Source organism: Micrasema longulum, unplaced genomic scaffold, assembly GCF_059751315.1.
Source record: "Micrasema longulum isolate JH-2025_06_02 unplaced genomic scaffold, ASM5975131v1 h1tg000340l, whole genome shotgun sequence".
In the NCBI taxonomy this organism is placed as follows: domain Eukaryota; kingdom Metazoa; phylum Arthropoda; class Insecta; order Trichoptera; family Brachycentridae; genus Micrasema; species Micrasema longulum.
The window spans coordinates 1,316,877-1,338,192 of NW_028277543.1; the positions used below are offsets into that span (position 1 = coordinate 1,316,877).

At 30.5% G+C, this 21,316-nt stretch overlaps 1 protein-coding gene across 3 annotated transcripts in view; it reads right to left on the reverse strand.

Moving 5' to 3' along the window:
• Positions 1-20,448, reverse strand: part of Klp68D (kinesin-like protein 68D) — a 39,338-nt gene extending 18,890 nt beyond the window's left edge. Inside the window, exons 1-2 of one of the 3 annotated variants that reach the window (XM_088225255.1) lie at positions 20,317-20,448; positions 19,976-20,091 (exon numbers count right to left, since the gene is read on the reverse strand). In XM_088225255.1, coding sequence (XP_088081381.1) covers positions 19,976-20,080 — 105 coding nt within the window. In that variant the 5' untranslated portion in view covers positions 20,081-20,091; positions 20,317-20,448. Of the gene's footprint in view, positions 1-19,975 lie in introns of all 3 variants that reach the window. The other 2 variants (XM_088225257.1, XM_088225256.1) reach the window with 2 other exon arrangements.
• Between the last annotated feature and the right edge of the window lie 868 nt (positions 20,449-21,316).

The window sequence follows — 21,316 nt, forward strand, 5'->3', positions numbered from 1 at the left end:
TCTATACATATCTACTTTTATACATCTAGTAAATGTTATAACTCTCCAAAAAAAGAGATTAACTCTTGTGCTTGGCTTACACTGTTATAGTTGTTTATTTATTAGAGTTTATATAATTTTGAATATACGAGTAAATAAGAAAAAAACAAAAACATAGGATATATAAATAAAAACCGAAAATAATAATACATTCATACTAATCAAAATTTAATGCAGTTTTTACACTTCCAGTTCAAAAAATTTCTATAGATTTACTTTGGATTTATTGAAAGATATATTAGTTTTTAGTTCATTGGGGAGATTATTGTAATTTTTGACACCTTTGAAGACAAAGCTATTTTGACCATGACTTGTGTGGAATTTCACTCCTTGAAATGTATTCTTCATCAACCCGAACTTCAAAACCTGAAGGCATTCCAAGGTTAATTCAGAATAATATGTGTATACTAATATGTAGATATTAATTCATTAATATCGACAATGTTTGATTATGTCCAAATGCTTGCAGACTGGCTGGATTTCCTCCCTAGGGAGTTGTTCATATTGAAATTTATTTCAACAGAGAGGGAAAACATTTTTGAGAAGGGAATATGGAAGTCTAGGCATTTACATGGCTTATGACCTGTCATTGGCTGATTTAAGTGGCCACTTTACACACTGTGTAACATTCACCATTCTGCCCATGTTTGAACATCCACATTTCCTCAACTCTTCCATCTGGGGACTTTTTGTGAAGTAAAAGAGCTGAATATTCCCTTCTCAAAAATGTTTTCCCTCTCTGTTGAAATAAATTTAAATATGGACAACTCCCTAGGGAGGAAATCCAGCCAGTCTGCAAGCACTTGGACATAATCAAACATTGTTGAATTACTACCTGGTAAAAGAAGAAGTATAAAAAATGGAAAATTGTTTTCAGGCATTGCCTAGTAGGTGATTTGGTTTAGCCGGATGATAAAGGTTACAGCTCTTTTACTTCACAAAAAGTCAACAGATGGAAGAGTTGAGGAAATGTGGATGTTCAAACATGGACAGAATGGTGAATGTCCCCCGCGTAAATAAAGGCTTCAGCTCTTTAACTTCACGAACATCAACAGATGAAAGAATTGAAGGAATTTAGAAGTTCAAATATGGGCAGAATGGTGAATGTTACACAGTGTGTAAAGTGGCCACTTAAACCAGCCAATGATAGGTCATAAGCCCTGTAAATGCCTAGACTTCCATATTCCCTTCTCAAAAACGTTTTCCCTCTCTGTTGAAATAAAAATTAAAAATTAATATCGATACTAGTCTTCAATGGGAAAAGGAAATGAAGAGAAAGGAAACGAGGAGAGATTAGTGTAGTGGTCAAGACGCTTGACTCACGCACGGCAGGTTCCGGGTTCGATTCCCGGTGAGAACACAAAAATTAAAATGTGATTTTTCTCAAGTCTGGTTGTTCTGTAATGTAATTCACCACTGTAATTGGGCCTCCTGGCCTGTTGTGGTGCAAAAAAATGAAATGAAAAAAAATGAAATTAAGGAAGAGAAAGGAGATGTTTCTTCAGACGTGATTTAAACAGAGATACTGTAGAAACATCTTTGACTGTGGATGGAAGATGATTCCACAGTCGAGCCGCATAGACATGGACACTGTATTAGTTAGAGAAGGAGGAATTGTGGGTGGGAATCAAGAGGGTGCTTTGAGAATAAGAGCAAAGCGGTAAACGATGAACTGATAAGTATTGAAATTGTTCACGGAGGTATATGGGAGCATTTGGACTATGAAGTACAGTGAACAGAAGTGTGAGATAGGTTTTTGTGTCATATATATTTCCAAATAAAGTTTTCATGTTTAAAATTCCATATATGTGATCTAAAGTAATTGACGAAGGTCGACCACTATTCAAAGTTATATTTGATTAATAGATTAGCACTCGGTCCATAAGGCAAATATTTGCATAAAACACAAATACGGACACAACTCCAAAAAGGTATACCAATAGCTTATCACAGCTTGAGCAATGTCTTGCCAGTAAAAACCTTATTGATTTGATATTATTTGATAGCATTGATCTTTTTATGGCATATTTTTATTGCGTCAAATCAAACCTTTATAAAAATAAATATTACTGATAATGGCATTGAATTAAATTTTTTACTTAGTTGTAAAATTCATTACAAATGTCCGCCTCGCGGTAAAATGGTCAGTGCGCTTGCCTTCCATGCAAGAGGCTTCATGTTCAATTCCCGACATGTTCAATCACCAGAATATTTCATAGCTCCTGGAATGGCACCTAAGGCGTAAGACTGATCATCTTACATTCATGTAATAAAAATGATCAAGATACGCCACGGTTGGTGTATCAGTGCAGTACCCTATGTACCATTAGGTACGGAAAGGGATTGATGATGATGATAATGTAAAATTAAAAAAAAAGTCTTATTAATGGGGACAAAAAATTAAGAAGTGAGGTTAAACTTAAAGTTATGTTTATTTATTTATTTAATGCACAAAATACACAATTTTACAAAGACACAATTATATGTTTTTTATGTCCCGACTTGTTAGAAAATTCCGTGTTAAGTCGGGACTCTTCGATATATGAATCAAAAATATTTATTTATATATTAAAACAATAAACAAGTAATCAAAACAATATGCAAAATAATCAAAACAATATGCAAAATAATAATAGAAAAATATAAATAATAAAAATTTATACATGTGGAAAAATGGAATGTAGAAAAGTTATATAATAATACGTATGACAGTGATGATATACATATGTACGTATGTGGATAATAATGATGTGTGTAATTGATATATTTTAATTGATATATTCCATGTTTCCCGGAGTCAAGTGACTGGCCATGCCATTTGAAAATATATTTAAAATTATCATCAAAAAACTTAAAAAGGGGGGTCTATCACTTATAAGTGTACAAGTCTGGATTTTGTCTAAAGCTAGGGTTTCCTAGGACAGCGGTGCCCGTATTTTAACGACCGTAGTGAACGGTGATGTGGTGTCCGTTACGACGGCTGTCCACCGTATCACCGTTCACTACAGACGTTAAGGTACGGGCACCGCTGTCCTAGGAAACCCTAGCTTAAGGGAAGAGATCATTGCAGGAGACTGCTGCGAGATATTGCATAGATTTATATACTATTAAGCGTGTTGTCCAGATGCCCTTTGAAATATATGTATGTGATCTAGAACAGGTGGTAATATCTCAATTCCTAAATTAAAAACAACTACTGCACTATACTACATTATACTTACAGAGGAATATTTTTCTTTAATGAAATGAACAAAGATAATAAAAAGTACAGTCAGGAATACAATATATTTAAGAAAAAAGTAAAAAATTACATCTATAATTCTTCTTTATGTAACACTGATTGAAAACATAGTTTATTTATTTTTTGTAATTTATTTTTGTTTTTCTAAAAATATTATTAATGAAAATAAAAAAAAAAAACTATTGTAAGATGTCACTCCACATTATGTACACAAGAATTGTTTATTTCTTTTGCGTAATGTGAAATGTTAATGTAAATATATGTATTTGATTAATGTAAAAAATTGTATTTAGTTGTAATATTGTATTTTTATTTGTTATTAATAAAAATATAAAAAAATAAAAAAATGGTTATGTAATAATATTTAATTTTTATTTTTGCTATTATTTAATGATGTCCACTTTCCATTATGTTGTATCTCAACTCAACACAAGGCCCTTGGCCTCATAGAGTTTATGATACATTATTATTGTATTTTTTTGTATGAATAAAATAAATAATAAATAAATGAAAAGTTATTAGTAAAAATAAACCACAGGTCTTACACTCCTTTAAAAATCTTCAGATATTAACCAATCGCGATAGTAAAGAAAAACTCATTTGATTGTTATTGTATCGTTAAGTATTATTGATAAGGAACTTAAGTATTGTACTTTATTACAAGCAATAATAAAATTAATAGCTGCAGGTACAATTGAATTTTTAAAATTTATTATTAAATATAAAATCTAAACACATCGCTAGCAAAAAGCAACAGTGAGATATCTCTGAAGAACGCATTCTGAGATAATCGGACTTTGAGGTGTGCAAAGGGTCTGACTAGTATTTAAAGTAGATTATAAATACTATATTTTCACATAGGTTAACTATCTAACTTCAATATTTTATTATTAGAAAAAAAATATTAATTTAATTTATTACCATATCTGCATGTGTATCTCGAAATCGGAAATTTCGGGTTTATCTCACAGCTGCTTTGTTTGTCCAAATGTTTGTAGACAAAAGATTGGAGTTCACTCCCTAAGGAGTCATTAAGATTAACACATTACAAAAGCCACTTAAACCAGCCAATGACAGGTCATAAGTCCTGTAAATGCTTATATTTTCATATATCCTTATGTTAACGAAAAGGCGGACTGTAAATTAAAATCGAATTTCATCCAGTTTTGTGAATTGGGAAATATTTGAGAAAGGATAGGAATATGGAATAAATACCTACCTTTAATATGATCTGAATGTTCTTCAATTTCTGGTACTGGATGACAAAATGAACTATAATATAACAATGTTTTCCTCGACGCGCGACGATTCCAACCACTTTTTATCCGATTTTATGTAAAGTCAAAAATGTTCTATTGTTTTTGTTCTAAATCCAAATCTTCTAATTTTGAATATCTTCTTTCTTGATGTTAGGTAGGTACCATAAGGATGGGTCAAAGGAAGGATGGGAACGAAAGGTAATCGGCCAGGAATAGTATCGATAAATGCTGTTATTTACTTAACACCTTCTCTAAAATGTTCCCATCTCTGTTGAAATGTGTTAATCTTAATGACTCTAGAGAGTGTGACCCTAGAGAGGGTGAAATCCAGTATATTGTCTACAAACATTTGGACAAACTCAAATTAAATCGGGCTCTGGTCCCGTGGCTAGTATGTCGGACTCACGGCTCAAAGGTCCCACTCATTACCCCAACTTGATTCCCATTTTCTAATAGTGAGTTATTTACAACTCGTTGAAAATGGCCCTTAAAAATGAAATTTTTAGGTAAATCATAAGAACGCAAATATTTATTTTTCTATTTAAAAAAAATATACGTATACAGGGTGTTCTTTAAACCCTGTCACATCCGAAACCACGATGATCAGTATGAGCAAGAAGACACATTGGCACATTAAAATACATTTTTAGAACAAATAAAATTTACAAAAATAAAATATTTAAAAAAATAAAATTGAGGGCGGAGTCTAACACTCCGTCAGCCGCGCGGTCGCGCCCCTCTCGCTTCTCCCCTGCAGAAGTAAGCAACCATTTGTTTTTTTTTTTATTTTTATTTCGTCGCTCTAAATATTTTTTTTAAATATGCTAATATTATTATTATTATGGATAACTTATATAGCGCCATTTTCGTAATAAAATACCTCAAGGGCGCTTTACATAGTGATTCTATTGTTAAATTAATTTAATTGAAGCTTTTAAATTTGTAATTTGATTAAAACAATTTATTTTGTTGTCAAATGCTACAAATTTATTCAAATGATTTAGTCTTCTTGCTTGATTTGTCTTGATTTATGTCTTCTTGCTCATACTGAGCATCGTGGTTTCGTATGTAACAGGGTTTAAAGAACACCCTATATATTGTAAGTTAAACTAATTGGTCAAAGACGTATAAACATCGAAAAATAATTTCAGGCGTTGCTTAGTATGCAGGTGAAATAATTCAGTCAGATGAATCTCACCCGCATAAATAAAGATTTCAGCTATTTTACTTTACAAAAGTCAACAGATGGAAGAAATGAAGGAATACGGATATTCAAACATAGGCAGAATGGTGAATGTTACACAGTGTGTAAAGTGGCCACATAAACCAGCCAATGACGACAGGTCATAAGCCCTGTGCCTAGACTTCTACATATATTCTCTTTTTTATCTCTGTTGTAAGATATTATTATTAATAATCATCAGCATTCCCTATCCGCATCTAATGGTGCATAGGGCACTGCATTGGTACAGCAATTGCAGCATATCTTGATCATTTTTGTTACATGAAGGTAAGATGATCTTACGCTTCAGGTTGACCAGTCCACGGACTATGAAATATTTGAGTGTGAAAAGACACTATTAAATAAATATTAAAAAGAAATAATTAAAAAAATATTTACACATATTTCAAAATAATTTATTCACTACTGAAAATCAAGATGAAAAAAACTTAAAAACATTTTTTAATCATCAAAAACCTATAAAAAAAGAGCAAGTGAATCTTAAGTGTGCACATAAATATTTTCTTCACTTTTTATTAAAGTCTACCTACCTTTTATAAAAAAATATATTAAAAAACTGTGTAAGTTTATGGCTAAATCTGTATTTTTTTCTTAAGTAAGGTAAGATTTTGAACATAATTATGATAGCCAAATGAAATACAATGTAAATAATAAATAAAACGAATGAGATAATAATACTTCTTTATAAGTTCTGTTGTTAGTAAATATATTTTAAAAAAGAAAATGTGTATGTGTATCATATAATGAACCTCTGAACACCTGTCATTTCAATAGACAGTCATTGGAATTGCATAAGAACCGTTACGAATTAAAAATGAAGCAAAACAGAAATCAGTTCAAGTGTCATTGGTAAAATGAGTGAAAAAACATGCCATTTAATTACTGTGCATGAAGGTTAACAAATACTTGTTAATGAGTACAGGAAGACCACGAGGTGAAACAAATAAATATTAATGAATTAAATCCATACTAATTTAAATCAAAAGAACAATGAAATTAATAGATTATTTCAATCAATAAAATGTTATATAGATTTTTTGAAAAAAATCAATATAAAGTTTAATAAATATATTTAAAAAAAATCAATATAAAGTTAATACATAAGATCAATGAAATCAACATAACGTTACCAATTACGAAGTTAAATGGATAGATCAATTCCATCAATATAAACAATATTTTGAGTTTGTCCAAATTTTTGTAGACAAGGACTGGATTCAACTCCCTGGGGAGCTGTTTATATTAACATATTACAACAGAGATGAAGAACATTTAAGTGAAGGTAATATAGAAGTCTAGGCATTTCTAATATAGAAATTGAACAAATATAATTTTCAGGCGTTGCCTAGTATGTAAGTGAAATAATTCAATTAGATGAATCTCACCCGCGTAAATAAAGGCTTCAGCTCTTTAACTTCACAAACATCAACAGATGAAAGAATTGAAGGAATATAGATGTTCAAATATGGGCAGAATGGTGAATGTTACACAGTGTGTAAAGTGGCCACTTAAACCAGCCATTGACAGGTCATAAGCCCTGTAGATGCCTAGACTTCTATATTACCTTCACTTAAATGTTCTCCATCAATATAAAGTTAAATACAGTAGAACTGCGATATGACGAAATCCAAGGGACCAAAAAATTAAATTCGTAATAACGAATTCCCACATATAACGAAAAAAATAAAAATAAATCACACTAAAAATATAGCTTGATTAGAATGACAGCTGTCAGCAAAAGTAAGGACATAACTTTGTAGTAACGTCTAAGGAGTGATTTATATTGACACACGAAAAATCATTCGTATCTGGCATGTTTTTTTTTTAAATACAATGCTTGACATATAAATCAACAAAATTATATAAAATCAGCTTTAAAACTAAAAAAACTAAAATAAACCTAATTATTAACGACGTTCTTACAAAGTTACGTCATTTTGAAAAAATGTTAGAGATGAGACAAATTGACCAACGTAAACAGATCAAATAAAAAATAATTCATTTGTTGTTATTCATGAAAAAAAGTATTTAATGTCTAATTTATTAGTAAATAATTGTCTGAAACACACTATAATAGGCTTGTTTTTGCGTTTTTATATCAATTTTCGGTAACAGAGTCTCATGTTTGCATGAAAAAACGGATAAAATAGATTTGATCGGTACATGATCAGTGATCAATAATTTCCCATCACATTAGTTTGACAGCTATCTTTTTAATCAAGCTATATTGTAAGGACTATAGGTATGTATATGTTACGCGCCGTCGAAAAAAAAATGTTGCGCGGCTTTAAAAAACAAAACAGACGGACTGACGTACTCGGCAGTATTCGGAGAGGTTCGGAGGTTTTCCTTCGCACACGCGCTTACACCCATACACATGCGCTTACATACATACACACGCACACACTGGACACGCACTTTGACAGTTCTGCGTGCCGACACTGCCGACAGACCGCCACGCGCCGCCGAAAAGGCCATAAAACCGTTCGCATACGGCAGATGCAGCGGCGGCGCGGCTTTGAAAGTGCGAAATAATATTTTCAACTTTAAAAAAATATATATTTCGTTATAAATTTACGTAAATGTATTGGCATTTTTTCGTACAGGACAAAAATGATTTTGCTATACATATTAACGGGATTTGGTTATATAAATGCATTTTTGTATGAAAAATTGGTCTTAAGGAACAAATTTAGTTTTTTTTTTCGATACAAGTCATTTTTTGCTATTTCGTGTTTTGTTATATCGCAGTTTTATTGTATAAAGCTAAATAGATAGACCAAATAAATCAATGTAATGTAAAATGGATGGACCAATTAGTTCAATAAAAAGTTAAATTGAAAGAATCAATTAAATCAATATAAAGTTTAATTGAAATATCAAGTAAATCAATATAAAGTTTTATTGAAATATCAAGTAAATCAATATAAAGTTTAATTGAAATATCAAGTTAATCAATATAAAGTTTAATTGAAATATCAAGTAAATCAATATAAAGTTTTATTGAAATATCAAGTAAATCAATATAAAGTTTAATTGAAATATCAAGTAAATCAATATAAAGATAAATAGATAGACCAATAAATCAATATAAGTACTTAAAGTTAAACCAATAGATCAATACAAAAAAAAAATCAGAAATATTTGAAAAATTGTGGTCAGGGTAGTTCAAAATAGCTTAGGGGTTGTTAATTTTCGACGGATTTTTTATATATTTTTTTGTAAGAAAAAAAAATATGTTTTTTTTCTTTCTTTAGTAGTCATGAGCAGGTCTACTCGCTGGTGCCCGCTTATCGTTGAATTTTGGGACATGTTGTATATATAAAATGTATGTATGTACTTTTAACTGGTATTTATGAACGATTATCTGTCATTGTTTTGTCAACTGTTTTGTTCAAAGTTAAATCAAAAGATTAATAAATTAAATCGATAGATTAAAAAAAATCAATATGAAGTTAAATACTTGAATTGAAAAATGAAATAAATATGATATTAAATCATAAGATCAATTCAGTCAATGTATAATTTTCAAATAAATAAATATAAAGTTAAATAACACAATGGACATATATACAGAGAGCCTATTTAGAAGAAAACATGGAAGTCTAGGCATTTTAAGGCCTTGTGACTCGTCATTAGCTGATTTAAGTGATAATTTATTATAATTGGTAGTATCTCACCCACAACATGAAGGTTTTAACTGTTTTATTACATAAAAAGATAACAGATGGAAGAATCGAAAAAATGTAAATGTTTTAACATGGACAGTGTGTTATAAGAATAGAGTTCTATGCCTCCATATGCACCTTTTCAAAGTATTTTCCATTTCCCTTCTATTTATCATAAATTTGTAAAATTTGTAACTTAACAAAATTATGTTTTTAAAATGTTTCTAGTTTCAAACATACATTAAAAAAAATAATAACCACAATTTGATAATTTGAGTAGCAAAAAAGGTGGATTAAATCAACTAGACTTCCTTTTTTAATTACAGAAAAAGAAATATTAGCATTTTTACGATTCACCCAAATATTTCAACTTTGGTGACCATTTTCAATGAGTTGTAAATAACTCACTATTAGAAAATGGAAATCAAGTTAGGGTAGAGTGGGGTTCGAACCTCGGATCTCTGATTCGTGAGTCCGCAACACTAGCCACGGGACCACAACCCAATTCATGGTTATTTAAGTAAAAAAAAAATGAATTGGATAAAATATTTACTATGGTCACCCTATGGCACATGCCATATTTGTATTTATGTATGTACCTTGATGCATCTGTGTTAACCACAGATCAACTACACACACGTATGAAGATATGTATGTATGGGTATGTATGTATATGAGCACATCTCCACAAGGCCATGTAATGGAGAAAACATGTGTAAATATGTAATAAAAATATACAGCATCATAAAATGACTGATAGATTATCCATAATATGTCAATGAGTATACAAAATAGATAAATATAATAATAATATAATATTTTGTTTTGCACATGTCTACGTAGGTATTACCAGTAATCTGTAAATAAAAAATACACAAGATGTATAAATATAAGATATACAAAATTTAAACTTAACCGAGTTGTGGTCCTGTGGTAGTATTGTGGACTCACGGGCCAAAGGTCCGAGGTTCAAATCCCACTCTACCACAACTCGATATCCATTTTTTCCAACACAAGTTATTTATGACTTTTAGAGAATGGCCTGAAAATTTAAATATTTGAATAAATATTAACCCTTACCGGTCCAATGTCGAATCTCATTCGAAATCGATTTTTTCCATATATCATGCTTTGGAAAATTAAAGAAACTAATTTTTTCATTTAAAAAAAATAAAAACTCGATTTGTAGTAAAAATGAGATTTATTTTTGAAACGTACATAGTACCTTATTTTCTATATTTTATAATTTTCCAAAGTATGATATATGGAAAAAATCGATGTCGAATGAGGTTCAACTAAGAACTCAAGTATTTCTCTTTCATTAAAAAAATTTTAATAGGTGTATTTTAACCACAACTGGATTTTAAGCTAAATATTTCAAATGTCACAGTGGGTTGTCATTTTGACCAGAATGCATATTGGCTAAGTCAAATTGCAAAATGGCATCATATTATAAAAGAACAAATCTACGTTAACAAATTACAACAGGGATGGAGAATACTTTAAATAAGGAAATATGGAAGTCTGGGCATTTACAGGGCTTATGACCTGTCATTGATCTACGATCATGTTGATAGTCATGTTGTCAATACTTGGCATCTTACAATTTACCTAGTTACGTTTAACCGTTATGTAAATTGGGTAAGATTTTATATATTTATTTGACAGACTTATACAGTCCATTCTAACGATGGTAAATACAATTTCTTATAATAAATACAGGCATTAATAAAATAAAATACAACTAAATAAAATTGAAGCTAGGATAAAAAAAATAAAAATTACTACCTAAGTAGTAAATAACCGAAACATAAATAAATACTAAATTCAATAGCACAATAAATTATGCATTAGAACAATTGCAATAAGGAAGTTCAGCCCTACGGGAAATTGGATAAAAAAATGTTTTCTTACGAGCGGTAAAAATTAGAGCATTAAATTATGCAGCAAAGTTTCTTGAAATTGTATGAAAAAATAATAAAAATATTTTTCGAACTATGTACTTTGAACGACGTCACTAGTTCATATGAATCGACCAATGATAAGAGAGTTGTGAATAATTTCCAGTGTACGGTAAGTCAACGAACCGATCGGCAGAACTGACCGAGAGAAAGCGGAAGAGAAACTTGAGTTGTCACACGCGGATTAATTTCAATGAAATACAATACTTTTAAAAAATCATAGCATTAATAAAACGATACATAAAAATTTTTGAAAAAATTTTTGGCTTAGTGTAGTAATAAAAAAATATTTAAAAAACACTGAACTTTGTTATCGAATTAAATGTGAAGAAAAAATTATTTTATTTCCACAGACAATTATTATTTGAGTTAATTTCAAGGAATCATGCTCTAATTTTAAAAATAAATTCCAAAAAATAATAATCAGGTGACTAATGAATTAATTGATTATCATATTACTGTGATTTCATTATCAAGAATGCGCTAACTGCTAATTGGATTAAAATTTGTAATTGTAATTGAGTAATTTTTAACCGGTAATTATTACAAACGTATTGAATAAGACACACAATGTACAAATACAATGAAAATTATGCATCACAATGTGTTTTTATTGACTAGTTTCACTTTTCAAGAGCATTATGTAAATTTGAATAAAACGAATTTAAAACAGATGCGTAAAACAAATGAAAAAACAAAAGAATAATGAAAATGTTTGTTTTTTTAACAAACTCAGTCAGTCGGGAACAGGATTCAGATAAAACATAAATTGTAGTGACATTGGATTCATTGTTACAGCTGATATTTCTGTGTAGAGGCGGACGAAAAACACAGTTTAGTTTGTGAAATAGAACCTGAACCTGGCCTACGTGGTATAGTGGTTAAGATACTTGACTCATGCACAAGAAAGGTTCTGGGTTCGATTCCCGGTTGGAACACAAAAATTAAATGTTATTTTTCTCAAGCCTGGATGTACTGTACTGTAATTCACCACTGTAATTGGGCCTCGCGGCTTGTTGTGGTGTAAAAAAAAAAATAATAAATTAAAGTGTTTTCGGCCCAAAAGCTGCTCTCAGATAGAAGTCCCGAGTAAGGACATTAAGTGGAGATGAGTCCGCTTCATTGTATAGTGGTTGGGTTAGAACTACCGTTCTTGAGGTCCTGGGTTCGATTCCTGGCAGGGTAGATGTTTAATATTAGTTTAAAACAGGAATATTTCATTATCCCTGGACTGGCACTCGAAGTTTAGAACTAATCCTTAACTTCATGTAACAGATGACCAAACTAAGCTGCATTTGGTTTACCAATGCATTGCCCTATGCACCACTGGGTACGGAAAGGGGAATGACGATGATTTTCGTAGCATTTGTACACATTTTTTTTAAGCTTGTTACTTGACCTAATGTCTGCACAGTAATTAAATGTGTGAGCTGAACTAATAATATAATATTGTTTTCTTTTTCTTTCTTTTTTGAATTAAAATTTTTATTTTTCCTCTCTTACTATTATATATGTATATATATCTGAGTGGATTTAAATGTGAATATGAAATATTTTATATGTATTTTATATATATTTTTTAGACACTATAAGTATATTGTACCATTTTTAATACAATTTACAAGTTTTAAGCAAATATATTATTTTCATACTTACGCACCCATACACACGCACCCTCTCCCTCATTCATTCCCACACGCACATGTATCCTCTCCCTCATTCATTCACGCATACACACATTCATATACACATGAATACAAACGTCACACAAATACAATTACCAAACTTCTTTTCTTATATATTATGTGTCATTATATTTACAGTGGATTTTTTTTAATTGGCTTTAGTATTGTTAAGATTTTTCTAATTATTTTGTTTATGTAATAGCTGTAAAAATCCCAAATAAAATAAAATAAAACAAATAAATAAATAAATATATAAATAATATATTAAATCATGTAAATGAATGCCTCGACACGGGTTGTGCCCAGTGAGGTATTCATATTAAAAAAAAAGTTTTATGTAAAACGTGAAATAATAAATAAATACATAATGCTTATACAAAATACAGTATTATTCTAATCATCTGGATTAATGGGTGCCAGACGTCATCACATAATAACTTACTTAAACATGTCCAGCAAAGTTAATTGCTTTGACGAAGAAATGCGCAGGCCACCATGCCCTTTTTTATTTGTAATTAAAACTTCTTAGTTTGGATAAACAGAGTTCTACTGTATAAAAAAATAACATTTCCCTTGTACTTGGTAGTTCCTCAATTTCACATAAATAAAAACATGTTTTATCATCATCATCATTCCCTTTCACCGCCTACTGGTGCATAGAGCACTGCACCATTCTTGCAGTAATCAATTTTTTTAAATGAAGGTAAAATTCTACTGAAAAAACATTGTTTTAAATAAATATTTTCTTGTCAACCATGTCAGGAATCAAAATGACATTACAAGATCTTCTTAATCAGCGGTTCCGAACCATTACCATGCGCACCTCTCACAACTTTCTCCTAAAATAACTACACCCCCTCCTCACTGTCATCATTCTCAATTTTAAGTAAATTAAACAAACAATTGATTTGTGAATCCTTGGCTGTTTTGTCTCATTCCGAACAGAGTTGAAAAACGATGTTCACAAATATAGGTAGTTGAGAATTTTTTAAAAGCGGTTTATTTTCGGAGTTGTCGCGTCCCTCTGTGGGTCACTCTATTCAATTCAATTCAATTCAATTCAATTCAATTCAATTTATTTATTTTAAATATAACATATACATTACAAAAATATATTCAATACGTACATATTATAAAAAAGGAAAAAAAATACACGAAAGAGACTCATGTCAAAGGAGTCGAAGAATCCTGCTCCGGAAAACCCCTTCGGATACATGGAACAGATCAATATCCAGAGCGATGTTGTTCAACATAGCGGTAGCTCTTCCAACAGGCATAACCATAGGCAGGTTGGTCCTGAATATCGGAATATGAAACAATCTATGCTGACGCTGTCTTAGGTAATTATCAGGAACATACAAACCAATGCTCATCATAATTTCAGAATTATCGATCATACCGCGCAACAATCGATAAAAATGTGTGGTCAAATACACATTCCTTCTAGTCTCTAAACTGTTGTAGCCAAGCATACCCTGGAGAAACTCGGTCGGGTAGAGCCAAGGATAATACCCGCACTCTCTCATGTAGAGATATCTCAGAAACTTCTTTTGGATTTTCTCTATCATAAGAGAGTACTTCAGTTCATGTGGCCCCCAAATCATCGAGCCACTCTCGAGTCTACTTCGCACCAAGGAGTTGTAAAGAGTTCTCAGTACGCGGGTATTTTCGAAAACCCTATGCCCCCATCTGGGCCGCGCCCCACAGGTCGAGAACCCTTGTTCTAAACCAACCAATAATAATGTTGTGATAGATTGCCGTTTTACAACTAGTGACGTCTAGCGTGGAGAAAATAAAAAGTTACCAAACTTGCGATGAAAAATATTTATTTATTTTTATTTTATTTTTATTTATTTATTTAATTTTACAATACGCCCAAGGGGCATTTACAAAAATATACAGTGATTGCAATGATAAAACATTTTTTGACTTAGGATAGTCTGTTAACAATTTTTTTTTTTTTTTTTAAAACACAGAACTTCCTCATTCGCCTTAGTCTGTTGTGAAAAAAAAAATATAAATAAATTATTTATTTATTTTATTTGAACACTTAAACAGTTGAATTTGAGAAAATCAGTGGTATATGAACATACTATTGGTTTAACAAAATATAGATGCAAATATATTTTTTTTAAGAAGTAAAAATTGACTTAATATCTACACTATACTATGAAGAAAGCAGAGGGTAAAAAGGGAAGGAAAGAGGAAGGAAAATGGAAAAACTTAAATATTCAGGAAAAGACATTTTATATGTGATTTGAATGTAAATAAAGAAGGGGGTATCTCTGACAGTAGTGGGTAGATTATTCCATAATTGAGCAGCTACTACTGTAAAAGAGGAAGCAAAAAATTAAAGCGATGAATGGGTATTAAAAGGGTTCTCTCATTCCTATAACGAAGACGTAGCCCATGCTGTGATAGAGGTTGGAAGAGCTCTCTCAGCTAAACAAGCGAAGTGGGATTGTTTAAAATATTGATTACTTATATATAAATATAAATTCATCATCATCATTCCCGTTCCACACCTAATGGTGCATAGGGCACCGTATTGGTACACCAATCGCAGCATCATTTTTGTTACATGAAGGTAAGATGATCAGTCTTAAGGTTCAGGTACCAGTCCAGGGACTATGAAATATTCTAGTGTAAAAACACTCTTTTTTAAAATAAATATTTCATATCAACCATGTCGGGAATCGAACCCGAGACCTCTTGCATGGTAGGCATTCGCGCCGACCATTACACCAAGAGGCCGACAAAATATAAAATAATAAAAATATAAATTAGAATTCAATATATATACCAGCCCCATTTTGTATTTATAATCCTAGATAAATATTAATGGCTCATTGAATTCAGTGAATCAATAAAGATAGGCATATTAAGAAATGAGTGTGTAGATATTTAAGAACTAGGTAGGCAACTGAAGTGATAAATCTTCGCCTTGTACTTTAGCCAAGGTTGGCCACCAAGGCATGACCATTTAAGGCATAAGTAAGCTAACATATGTGAGATAACGCATTGCATAATATTATACTAAATTTGTACAGCACAGGCAGAGCGGTACTAATTACTATATTTGCAATATTTTGAGTATGTCCAAAACCGATATCTCAAAAGAGACGAATGATTTTTTTAAATCGAAATCTCAACAGAGATGCAAGAATTATTGGGAAATGTGGAAATCATGCATTTACAGGGCTTATGACCTGCCATTGTTGGTTTAAGTTTTTCTAAAACATTTTTAAATTTTTTTCAGTTCAGTGCCGAAAATCAGCGTTTATTATTAGCATAGTTTTATTATATTCTGTTTGCAAAACAGTAAAGAAGGTAAAAAAAAAAATATACAAATAAGAAAAATTAAATATAAGCAAACATAGTAAGCACTGTCAGTTCTCACTAGGTATAGTAAATACCTGTTCTGAGGTAGACAGCATTTCTTTTTTATTTTAAATATAAAATACAGCATATTTTTTATAAGAGATGTCTAAAGAAAATGAATACAAAATTGAATAATTCAAATTACATTACAAAAAAAATAAAAAAATAATAATATCAGATATGTCCACATATTATTTAGAACATTACTACCTCTCTAAGTGAGAAAACTGCTCAAGTTTAGAGAGGGAGTTCGATTCACATTTTTTTACTTTTTATATTTTACATTTTTATTTTCATTTTTTCCACAAACCCCACATCCCCAACGAAAATTGAGATAAAAACGTATTTAACCAACAAAAAGATATTGTAACATAGGTATAGCAAAAATTATGTACACTAGAACTCCGTTTATCCGAAACTCCAGTCATCCGGAATGCCATCCAGATCATTATCAGGAAATAAAAAATAAAGGAGAAGTTTTTAATTTTAATTTAATTGTGCAATTAACTTTGCTGGCTATGTTTAAGTAAGTTTTGAATGTGATTCTAATTCGCTGTATGATTTAAAAAGCAATAAAATCTGGCACTCATTAATCCGGATGATTGGAGTTTTTCTCTTATATCAATTGCGTCTTATGTTATTTGAAAGGAAAATTAGTTGAACATATTTTTTCAATTCTTCTATCTATAAATCGATGTTGGTAGAATTGAAGAAATATTAATGTTCAAACAAAGACAGACTGGTAAATACTACACAGTGTGTAAAATGGTAAAACATATTGGTATGGATTATACTTTTAATGTCAGAATAATGGCAGAATAAATAACTAATTTCATCAATAATATTTTGAGAATGTTTGTGTACAAGGTTTGATTTTACTCCCCAGGGCTAGTATTCTGAACGCATTTACAGCGCGCTATAATGCATATTGACATTATTGTTGACATTATATCGTATTTACTGCATTTTGTGGTTACCTACCGTACTCGTATTGTATGGGACTCATCGCACATTATTCATTCAGTGTGTATCAGTTAAATTTTAAAATAAAATGCTAATATTTCAGAATACGGTTTTGAAATTTAACATACTTTTAAGAAATGCAATTTATAACATTTCTTGATTTAAGTTTTAAACAATTATTTTTTTATACTTACGCACCCACACACACGCACCCTCTTCCTCATTCATTTACGCATACACACATTCACATACACATGAATACAAACGTCACACACATACAATTAAGTAAACTCTTTTCCTATATATTATGTGTCATTAAATTTACAGTGGATTATTTAATTGGCTTAAGTATTGTTAAAATTTTTCTACTTATTTTGTTTATGTAATAGCTGTAAAAATTCCAAATAAAATAAAATTAAAATAAAATATTTAGTAAGTAAAAACACACTAATACATGGCATAATTGTATTCAGAATACCAGCCCATTACAAGTCAAAGTAGTTTTTATTTATTTAAATTTGTTGCAACAGAGAGCGAAAACATTTTCGTGAAGGGAACATGGAAGTCAAGGAATTTACAGGGCTTATGACCTGTCATTGGCTGGTTTAACCCTATAATGCCCAATGTAGACAATCTGCTACATACCAATGATCGGTGTATAAAAGTGATTTCAAACATGTTTATCACTCGGCGACTAGTTTATTACATTGTATACATACTCTAGTCATTATAATTTATTTTAAAAAATCGCCACCAGGGTAAAATTTTTCGATAAAATTTGAAACAAAAAGTCAGTTGCACGTATCCTGTCAAAACTGTAATTTAGCTTAAGTTCAAAGGGTGATTTCTTTCCTTTTTCCCATTGAGTAATAGTTTTGATTTAAGGTAATTTATAAACAAATTGTTTATTTCTATTTTTATATATCTTTCGCATTTTAATCTTTATTTTCTATTGAATATGTTCTGTAACTTGAAGTATAAAAACAAAACTTTATTTTATTGGTTGGTTGGAAGAAATTGCCGTTTGGCAATAAGCCTGTCAATGTAAAAATAACATTATGTACAAAAAGTTAAATAAATAAAAATAAACTAAAATATGAAATTAAAACTGTTTTTTTTTGTTATTTTTTCCAGTATTTGCATAAAAAAACATACATAAAAATATGTTTTTAGTTAGAATTAGAAAAATTGGGCATTGAAGGGTTTAGTGGCCACTTTACAGACTGTACAACATGTCAAGTATTTTTAGGTGTTGCCCAGTAGCTGAAATAATTCAGTCATATATGTATCTCACCCACATCAATAAAGGTTTCAGGTCATTTACTTATCAAAAGTCAGTAGATGGAAGAGTTGAGGAAATGTGGATGTTTAAACATGGGCAGAATTATGAATGTTACACAGTGTGTAAAGTGGCCACGTAAACATAGTTTATCAGAGAATCATGTTAGGTACAAGTATGTGTACTTATGTATAAATAAAAAATATTCACCCGGCTTTGAGGAAACAAAAAAATATATAAAAACAACCAATGACAGATCATAAGCCCTGTTAATCTCTAGACATGCACATCCCTTTCTAAAAAATGTTTTCCTCTGTGTTGCAATAATTTTTCACTTATTTAATATACCTACATATAAATAATTACATTGTTTTAAAAATTAAGTGTCAAATTAAAACAAATTTAAAATTGATCCAAAAAACGAATCATTTATAAAGTATTATTGTAGCATATTTTTTTTCATTATTACCTAGCTAAATACTAGCCACTTTATGTTTATGTTACATTATTCTCAATTTTACTTTGTTATATTTATATTTAGAGCATACGATTTTTTCACTTTAATTGTTATCTTTAATTTGTCATCTTGGATATATTACGTTTCTTTTTTACGTTTTTGTGATTATTTAAAAAAAATATATTTTACTTTAACAAATTTGTTTAGTTTTAATTATTCAGTTGAATTATATAGTTATATTTCATATTACATAATGAATTGTTCACTGCTGTGATTATTTCTGTAAAACTTTTTACTGTAAAAGGTTCCTTGAACCGTTGATATATAAATAAATAAATAATGTAGGTAATTGTTGTGAGGATGTATTGCCCCATGGACCATTATTATTACAAATATATATTTTTTATGTGTAGTTAATGGTGAGCAGGACACTACACAGACACCGCTAATTTTATTATTACCGATAAGGGTAAATAGTTTTTACACAGTTTTATAGAAAATATATTTTAGTGGCAACCTAGGACTGAATAAATTAAAATAATAATTTACGTGGAATTTAACGACCTATTACAAATATTATTATAGGTTTTATGCTCAAGTTATTGATTAAAATGAAGGAGTGCACCGGCTTTCTATCAGCTTTATTAGCATCACTTAAATGATTTAAATCGAGATTTATGTTCGGAATTAAAGGAGCAGTTTCATTAAAATAAATAAATGGAATGTTTTTCATATGTGGACATTAAAATATAGAAATCCATTGAATAAATTTAAATTAATCAAACATTTATGGACTTACGGAATTATGTCCTTCGGCAAGCTCCTTTTCCGAAATTGGTCTGCATCTCACAACCACTTTAACACATTCATTAAGGGCTGTACGCGGACGCAAAGGTCTCTCCATTTCTCACAGATCTAAAAATACACGAAACAATTCATATTCCAATGAAAACAAACTAAATATCACCCTTTGTTAAGATTATTGATCCGTATGAAATTTCGCTAACAACCGAAAAATAACATACACCTGTTATTAAACAGTGGTTTTTTAGATTTATTGCGCTAAATTCAGACATAAAACTTCAAAACTTAATATATAAAGCGTTAATTAACTCAATAAAACAATCGAACAGCGCGCACCTACGATCTCATCATTTATTATTTTCGTAATATGTCAAATTTCCCGTCCCGCCCGTTATCAACCAAAAATGATTTGCCGGAAAAATGATTTGTTATAGCGTACTGTGCAAAACGATTGAACAAATGGACAGTGAAAAACTTATTCCCATATTATTTCGAGTGGTCAACACTGCTCATAGTGTTGTTCGTCAATATCGATTCAAATAAAAAATAAACTATTTCATTAATCAGAAATAAGAACAGTTGCAAAGGTCATGGGAAAATATTTATTCTCTTGTATTTTTTATTCAATATTTATTTTAAATAAATTACAACAAATGATCGCTATTCCACATTTAAGGGGTACAATGAATCACACTTTTGCGACAAATGATATGGATTAATTTTTGACAGTATTAAAAACATGTAAAACCATGTAGGTAGATACAAATACTTAAATATTCATTCAATAATTTAAATACAAAAGTACTTTGAAAATACGACATCGAAAACAGAAAGAATGTCATGAAAATGAAAACTTCGAAACAATGTAATAATTAAGAATTAATTTTGTTATTTACCATTTGTACCTTACTAAAAATGATATAAATAAAGTGAAAGCAGTTTTTCAGGCACGCCGTATCATAAAAAAAATATGTGACATATACGACACTATAAAGCGAATATCAAAAACATTATTCCCTTTAGTCACTGTTCTTATGACTGAGGATCGCGACTCCTTGTGGCTGCCCTGACAATTTTTCTCCAACTCTCCTTTGACTGTGCCGCATGCAGCGCTATGACTACTAAGGTGCCCACCGATGTCCTGACCTGATTGGTTCATAGTGTTACTTGTTCTTCTATTTTCCTCTGCACCACCGACCACGACCAATGACTTGAGGTTATCCTCATTGCCACGCGCAGCGTGTCCAAAGAATTGGAGACTGCGCCTTAGGCAAGCATTTAATAGAGTTCAACCGTTAAGATTCAACTCCGAAATAATCAACTCATTGGTACGTCT